This window comes from Zonotrichia leucophrys, chromosome 25 (assembly GCF_028769735.1).
Source record: "Zonotrichia leucophrys gambelii isolate GWCS_2022_RI chromosome 25, RI_Zleu_2.0, whole genome shotgun sequence".
NCBI classification, from domain to species: Eukaryota; Metazoa; Chordata; class Aves; order Passeriformes; family Passerellidae; genus Zonotrichia; species Zonotrichia leucophrys.
Genome location: NC_088194.1, coordinates 3,143,820 through 3,152,178, shown reverse-complemented (window position 1 = coordinate 3,152,178; position 8,359 = coordinate 3,143,820). Strand labels below are relative to the sequence as shown.

Genomic DNA, 8,359 nt, shown 5'->3' with positions numbered 1-8,359 from the left:
TGTTTGGACCAATTTGGCTCATGGGAAATTGATGTTTGGACCAATTGTTCCCTGGAAATCAAGTCCCACCCATAAAAGTTTCTGAGGGTTTAGCGAGGCATTAAAGCACCTCCCAACAACACTGATCCCCGCTTTCTCACCCCTGAAGAACCGGAAATTAGGAAGAAAATGGGGAATCCCAGAACAAATATCTATAAGCTCCTGCTGCCTGTGACCGTTCCTCTCTCCCCTCCAGCTCTGCCAAAGCTCCAGGACGATGTGTTCCCGCGGCTCCTGCCACAGCCACGAGACCTCCTGCCATGAGTCCCGCTCCTCGTGCCACGACTCGGGGGCCTCGTGCCACTACACCATCCAGAGGCAGCCTGTGCAGAAGTTCAGCTACGTGATGCCCTGCTGCCCCCCGGTGCAGCCCTGCTGCCCCCCCGTGCAGCGTTACTGCCCCCCGGTGCAGCCCTGCTGCCCCCCAATGCAGCGTTACTGCCCCCCAGTCTGCCCCCAGGTCACCAAGAACATCTGCAAGCTGCCGTCGTGCTACCCCAAGTACTGAGGGCACACTGGATGGCTCCTGCCTTGGATGTTCTCCATGCCTGAAGCTTCAATCGATGGTTCTTTATTCCTATTTTTAATTTGGTCCTCAAATTCCTCATCTGTGATTAGAATTGGGTTCCTGGTTTTGCTCTAATTTGGTTTAATTTGCTCGGCAAGCAAGACCCAGCTCAGGTTGCTTTCCATGAAGCTGGGAATGATTCCTGCTGCTTTTCATCCCTCTGACAGCCTCCAAAACAATAAAATTTGATTTCCAAAAGTAAAAGAAGTTCATGGTCTGTTTATTCTTTGACCTTTTTTCTTCAGAATAATTGTTACCTCTGACTTCTTTGTCACCACTTTTCTCCTCAAGCTGATCACAAAATGTCCCTAAAATTTCAAAATAATAAAAGCCAGCAATTCCAGAGGCATTCCTGGAGCAGCAGAAGGCTCAGGGAGCTCACCTGCACCACATTTATTCACATATTGATCCACAGAACATGTATTTATACATTTATATCCAAAAGGAATTGCTCACAGGGGGGTGGCACAGGTGATTCCATGGATGCCTGGAGGTTCCCAAGGCCAGGCTGGACAGGGTTTGGAGCACCCTGGGACAGTGGGAGGTGTCCCATGGCAGGGGTGGCACTGGAGATCTTGAAGGTCCCTCCCCATCCAGCCCATTCCAGGGTTCCACTGGAGGGAACTGAGTCCCCTCCTCAGCAGCTCCTCACACTTCGTTCGTCCCTCTGACTCAGAGTCACAAACATTTTGAGGTGTCTAATAAATGCAAATAAGCACCTCGTGGCTTTTCCTAGCCCTCCTTCTTTCACTGAGCTCCAAATTACTGTTTTCAGCAACAATTGCAGGCACTTAAAATAAGTATGAAATCTCTCTGGGCTTTTGACAACCTCAGACTTTCCTTATCTCCCAGTCCAGCTGAGCCACCGGTTCCAGAACAGGCTCTGTGGCTGCATCAGCGTCCCCAAGAGCTCAGCAGCCAGACTCAGCTGGAGTTAATAACCCTGGGAGCTGAATGAGATGATCTTTAATGTCCCTTCCAACCCAAGTCACTCCACAATTCCCTGATTCCGTGGATTCCTCCTGCCTGACGAAGAATTGACTCAAGGGCCTACCCAAAAAAGGAGTTTAATCCACCCAGATGAAGCGTTTCTACATCACAGCAGCTTCCAGAAGACTTCAGATTTTCCTCAGCTCTAAAAGATTTTCCTAAAAGCTTTTGGGTTTCTGAACCATGGCCTGACAAATAAATGCAAAGATTTATAGAACCATAAAATAGTTTTGGGTGGGGAGGGACCCTTAAGAACCTGTGAGTTGTTCCTGTGGCTCTCACCTGGATAAAAGTCACAGGAAAGGAACAATCGCCCTTTGTATTGTTCTAAAACCTTGGGCTGCTCTGAGACAAACTTGGGGCCAAAGATCGAAACACGGGAAAGAATAAAAAGAACAAATCTGCTTAAATTAAATGAGACCCCACAGAAACAAGGGATTGAAAAGAGGCAAAATTCTCACACAAACATTTCCTGCTGAGGATTTGAACCCCTTCCCCCATCCAGGAGGAAAATATTGTGACACAAACATAAAAACAGCTGACGTTTGGCAAACGGAACGGAAAAAATTGGGACTGGGGACGTCGTTCTGGCGTCACCTCCGGAGTCGAGGCGTCGGGTCCCAGGTAGTCACCAGGACCTCCCTCTAATGAAGTCCCTGGGAGTTGTGGCTCTTAATTACAGTCCCTTGTGTCAGGGGAAAAAAACCTATCAATCAAAAACTGACTCTGCCACGGAGAACCAGGGGCAGCATGTGGGGAAGGAGTCAACCCTCCAGAGTTGATGCAATCCCAGTTGCCCAACTACAAATCACTTAATAACTCCAGGGATAGGTTCATTTTTGCCACGGGAATATGCAACTGCCTCCAAAATTCCCTTCTAAGCAGATTGGGAAATTCCTCACTTATTAAAGTGCTGAGGAAAAAGTCATCGTTGGGGTTTTTTTCCTGACTGCGTCAGGTCGGAAATGCTAAAAACGAGACACAGGAGATAAATATGAATTTGAGGGTTTGTGTCAGCATTGCCAAGAGGTGTCTAATTCCCAGGACAACCTTTTGGGAGATATAAAAGTCCGGCATCCCCTGTCCATCCTTCACTCATCACCAGCTCCACGAGCTCTTCCTCTTGCTCTCCAGCCAAGGGTGAGTTGGATTTTGTTGATTTATCTACTCTTGAGCAGCAGAAGTTCACAGAGTTCTGTATTTAGACCTTGCCTTTGTCTTAGGGATTCTTTATTTTTGATGGCTGGGTGTTTGAACAGGCACAAGGAGTGCTTGGTTTACTCATGGGTGGGATGGTAGAAAATAAGGAAAAATTGAAGGAGCAGATCTGGGAGTCTTTGGGAGCCAGCAAGGAATTCACTCCCAGGTGAAGAAGGCAGTGAGAGCTCGGACAATTCAGAGCAGTTTTAGAGGGAAATTCTACCTTGAAAATCCAACAGCAGCATCTTGGGAGGGAAATTCCCATCAGAGCCACACCGTCATGGAGTGTCCTCCAAAAGGAAGGGTCACCATGTTTTGTACACCCCAAAACAGAGGGAAACGACATTTCCCATCCCAGCCCAAAGAAGAGCCAACGAGGGCTCAGCCGTCCCAGCCTGACCGTCTCTCTCTTCCCTCCAGCTCTGCCAAAACTCCAGCACGATGTGCTCCCGCAGCTCCTGCCACGACTACGAGTCCTCCTGCCACGGATCCCGCTCCTCCTGCCTCAGATCCTGGTTCTCCTGCCACAGGTCCCGCTCCTCCTGCCACGAGCCCGAGCCCTCCTGCCGCTACGTCCAGAGGCAGCCGGTGCAGAAATGCACCTACGTGACGCCCTGCTGTCCCCCCGTGCAGCGCTACTGCCCCCCTGCCGTCCCCTGCTGTCCCCAGGTGCCCTACTGCCACCAGTACACCAAGAACATCTGGAACCTTCCACCGGCATGCCCCAAGTACTGAACAGGAGCCAACCCTGGCAACCAGCACCGCCGGCTCCTCCCTTGGGCACCCCGACCTCGGCTCGTCTCGTCCACGCTGAAACCCCCGGGTCTCTGCCATGTGGGGATGAAATGTTCTCCTAATTAACATTTATGGCGTCATTCTTGCTAATTATTCTGGAAATGTCCTTTTCTAATTATTCAGGGTGTAATTATTTGTTGGGAATCTTTCTCTGTCTTGCGCTTCTGATTCAGACTCATCTGGGTGTGGGAAACAATAAATCTGATTCATGAGACCCTCATTGCCTTTGAATTCTTTTATTCTCGTTTTCCTTGATTTTTTTTTTTTGGTAATTTTTTCAGGGGTTTTCAATTCAAATTTCTTTTTATTTCCCAAGTATCCCAAAATTTGGTGGCAAACAATTCCCACATTCATTTGGGAATGGATGGAAGTCAGTAGAGGTAAAGGGGAGATGGCCAAAGATTGGACTCGATGATCTCAGAGGGCTTTTCCCACCTCAGTGATTCCAGGAAATTTAATGGAAGGGGGATAAGAACGTCACATTGCCACTTCTCAATATGTAATAACTCACTCCAAACTCTGTTTCGGACCTTGGTTATAAATTTTCAAATATTTGAAAGCCCCTGAGCCTCTGAAAACAGAAGGCCCAAATTCCTGTGAAAGAACTGTGAGCAAAATATGATGGGAACACTTCTGAGATTTTTCTGAGCAGGCCTTGAATTTGAAAGGTTCAGAGATGTTTTTTGGGGTGGTTTTAGAAGGCTCTTGGGGAGGTAGAAAGATTTTAGAGAGCATCAATGTGGGCAAAAGGAGAACTGTCACATGAGTTTCCTCTTTGTCACCCGGGTGGCAGCTGAGGGAGCCTCACCTGAGCCACCAAAGGTCCCTGAGAAATTCCTGCCATCCTTCCTTGATCCACAAAACTCCCCATGAGGAATTGGCTGCCTTTACCCTTGGGAACACCTGTGGGACACCCCCAGTTTGGGAAATCTCCCCTTCCCAGTCAGTGAATTGCTCTAATGGGCAACATTTTCCCAGGCTGAGGAGTTTAATTTTCTTACGCTTCAAACTCTGAGACAAACAGGGCCATAAATCCAGCTTTAGCACCCAAACTTTCACCAGGAGTGACAAAACTCAATATTTGCTCAAACTTCATCTCCTCTTCTCTGAATTTGGGTGAAGTCAAGTGAAAAAAATTTGAGGGATCATGGAAGGAGAGAGAAACCACAGAACGGGAAAATTTAATATCTTCAAACCTCATACAGAGCTCAGGGTCAGATGTTTTTCTCTTTAATAACCTGTGATTCACATGGAACAACCCAATGGGATCATCCCAGTCATCTGCCAAGTTGAGGGACACGTGAAGAACCAGGAACATTTCATTTCTTGCCAGCCCAGGGAGCCGAGAAGATCCCGCAGGATTTTCCAGCGTTGTGCCATCCCCAGGAATTGCAGGCTCTAATCCCATTTCCTCTTGGCACTCAACAACAGGGGAATTAAAACCCTGAGCTGTCACCTGCACCCAACAGGGGACCCAACCCCAGGAGTCAGCGTTTCTGAGAGCTTTCTGTGCCTGATGCAATCCCGGGTGTCCCTCATGCCTAATTAACACCCGTCAGTCTCCAGGAAATGGGAGAGAGCTGCTCTTCCAAAATCCCTCCCGTAGGAATCACCAGCAGGACGGGGCCCTGTGCGTCAAGGAGGGAACACCTAAAATCAGGGGAAGTGCAAACATCTGCGGGATTGAGCGCGGAATTAATTAAGGTGTCATTGTGACGAGGTGCCTCACACCCCAAATAACCTCGGGAGAGGATAAAAGGTCCCTCAGCCCCATCCTCCGCAGTCGCTCGCCTTTGCTTCCAGAATCTTCTCGCTGCAGCTGAAGAAGGTAAGATCAACTTCGCCATTTCTGTTCTTAAATAGTCCACAAGGGGTTTTTATGGGTTTTGTGGGAGTTGGGATTTAGGGAAGTGCCTCCTGTTTGTGCTGAGGGAGGGAGGGATGGGAATGGTGGATGGAGGACAAGGATTCCCAGGAATCACGGGAAAGGTGCAGCACCCAGAGAGATCCTTGGGTGACACAAACTCTGCTGGAGCTGGGGCTTGGCAGGTGGGCTCTTGGGGCTCCAATTGCCTCACAGGGACCTCATTTCACACCCCAATTCCCAGAGCATTCCCAGCAGACCCAGCAGGATAGAGGAGGTGTTGGTTCTGGATTTGGCAGGTGAAAAAAGGAGAGAAACAGTTCATGGGAGACATAAGAAAAAATATTATTAAAAAGAAAATGGGGGAGATATAAGAAAAGAATCAGAGCCTCCTCTCACCACATTGATCCCTTGCTCCAAACAGCTTTGCCAAAACTCCATCACGATGTGCTCCCGCGGGTCTTGCCACGACTACGAGTCCTCCTGCCATGGATCCCGCTCCTCCTGCCATGAGTCCCGCTCTTCCTCCTGCCACTCGGGGCCCTCCTGTCACTACACCATCCAGAGGCAGCCTGTGCAGAAGTTCAGCTACGTGACACCCTGCTGCCCCCCAGTGCAGCCCTGCTACCCCCCTGTGCAGCGTTACTGCCCCCCAGTGCAGCGTTACTGCCCCCCAGTGCAGCCCTGCTGCCCCCCAGTGCAGCGTTACTGCCCCCCAGTCTGCCCCCAGGTCACCAAGAACATCTGCAAGCTGCCATCGTCCTACCCCAAGTACTGAGGGCAGGATCCAACTTCGGGATGCACCAGTTCACTCCTCACCCACAGCTTCCAGCTCGTCCCAGTGCTCGTGGCTCTGCAGCTTTGCCACTTCTCTGCAAGAAAAACCTTCTAAAACTGCCGGAGGTGATGCAGTTTTAGGACGAAACCTCTCGGTTTGAGGAGCTCTGAGATGTTTATCTTTCCTCTGCCAACGCTGGGAATGGTTCCCTTCTTGCTTTGCTGCTTCGTCCTCCAGCAAGACAATAAAAAAAGGTGTTTCAAGCCAAATGAACAGTCCGGGATGTTTTCAGTCACTGCTCCATTAAATGTGCTGGATTAGTGGGCAAGAGGGGCATTGAGGGTTTGGAGTATGAAGGAGAAGGGAACAGAACTGGGGAAGGGGCTGGGGGAACTGGGTGGGCTCAGCTGGGAGGAAAGGAGGCTCAGGTGGGACATCAGGAGGAATTTCCTCCTGGAAAGGGTGGTCAGGCCTGGGAAAGGGCTGCCCAGGGAGGTTTGGAGCCGCCATCCCTGGAGGTGTCCAAGGAAGGCCTGGAGGTGGCACCCAGTGCCCTGGGCTGGGTGACAAGGTGGGGATCATGCACAGGTTGGATTTGGTGGTCTTGGGACCTCTTTTGTCTGGGATTCTGTGCTGGTCTGGTGGCATCTCTGTTTTCCTGTGGGTTTGGAATTATGATTTAATCCCTGGAGCTGGAGGAATGCCAAGGAAACGTGAAATCCATAGGAAACGCCTGCAGGGGTGGGAGGAGCACGTGGGGTGAATTCCTGGGGGAAACAAATCCTTGCCCTGGGCTCAGCAGATGTTGGGGGTTGAGGTTTCCACCTGACCTGTGTGTTCATGTTTCTGCCTTCAGAGCTGCTGCTATTTTTGGAACCGAAATAAAATCAAATCCTGCAGGGTTTGGAACATGGAACAGCCCTAATTAACCAGTTTCTGCAGTGTAAAATAAGTGAAGGTTTCCCCAGCGTGATTCATCCCTCATCACCCATCCCTGGCGTGGGAAACAGCCTGGAATGAGCTGGGTGCTGCAATAGCCACTAAATGACCACTTGGTCAATAAGCAATTGGAATTAGTTATTTATAGGTTCTGGAGAAAATGCTTATTAGAGAGGAATGGGTTAAAAAGGAAAAGTTGAGGTCGGGACAGGGAGCAATGGATGATTCACCTGCCTGGGGGTTCCTGGCCTTGCCAAGAGGTGGCTCAGCCTCACAGGAGCCTAAAAAAAGCAATTTTCTTACTCATTCCTGCCCTCCCTTCAGGTGGGAATTGAGGAATTGTGAGGGAATTGTGAGGTTTCACCACAGCTGTGGTTTGGTCTTCAAGGAGAGACTTTCACTTCCCTGTGCTGCCCCAGCTTCCAATTTCCTCCTCCATCGCTGACCATGGCACATTTTATTTCCTTTTCCAAATCCAGAGAAGGTCATAAAGTTGATAAGGAGCCTTTTCCCCATGGATCCAGGCTGGGAATGTTGAGCCTGTGGAGATCTCAGAGCCCCTCCCAGGATCTGCAGGGGCTCCAGGGAAGCTGGAGAGGGACATTTCCTCAGAAACTGCAAGGACAGGACACAGGGAATTATTGCAGAGTGATGGGGAGGAGTTTTAGGTGGGATAAAATTAAGAAATTGTTCCCTGTGAGGGTGGGAAGGCCTTGAAGAAACACAAATGTTTGGCAAGAGAAATCCTCTTCTCCAGGTGGCCTGAAGGGACATTTCTGCTCTGCCAAGGACACGCCAAATAACTTCTGGCTTATTAATTTCTGTTCTTTACACTTTGGTGTAAACAAATTTAAAAATGTAAACAAATTAAAAAATTAAATTCAAATAACGACACCATGGATTCCACAACCTGGACAAACTGTGAGGAAACCCCCAGGGATTAATGGGGAGGAATTTGCCTCAGGATTGCTTTCCTGGATCTCCAATCCAAACAAACAGAGCTCTGCTCCTCTGGGCATCTTTCAGAGCCTTTCACTCAAAGCAAAATACGATTGCGACATTTTTATGGCCTTAATTTGAATGTTTTCCTCTGTAAAATCGCTGTTCGATCTACGAATGCACCTTGCAGAGCTTTAAACTCCTCTGCTGTTCACATCCAACTGCAACAACGGGATTTTTTTGGCTC

The 8,359-nt window shown here is 49.3% G+C and overlaps 3 protein-coding genes across 3 annotated transcripts; all 3 read left to right on the top strand.

The window, feature by feature from the left end:
- The first annotated feature begins 256 nt into the window (after positions 1-256).
- On the top strand, positions 257-547 carry LOC135457682 (putative small proline-rich protein 5). The gene has a single exon (XM_064732392.1). The coding sequence runs from the start codon at positions 257-259 to the stop codon at positions 545-547; it is 291 nt and encodes a 96-aa protein (XP_064588462.1).
- Positions 548-3,238: 2,691 nt separating this feature from the next.
- Positions 3,239-3,532, top strand: LOC135457681 (putative small proline-rich protein 5). Its single transcript, XM_064732391.1, has one exon. The coding sequence runs from the start codon at positions 3,239-3,241 to the stop codon at positions 3,530-3,532; it is 294 nt and encodes a 97-aa protein (XP_064588461.1).
- A 2,369-nt stretch (positions 3,533-5,901) lies between these two features.
- On the top strand, positions 5,902-6,234 carry LOC135457675 (late cornified envelope-like proline-rich protein 1). Its single transcript, XM_064732384.1, has one exon. The coding sequence runs from the start codon at positions 5,902-5,904 to the stop codon at positions 6,232-6,234; it is 333 nt and encodes a 110-aa protein (XP_064588454.1).
- The last annotated feature ends 2,125 nt before the right edge of the window (positions 6,235-8,359 follow it).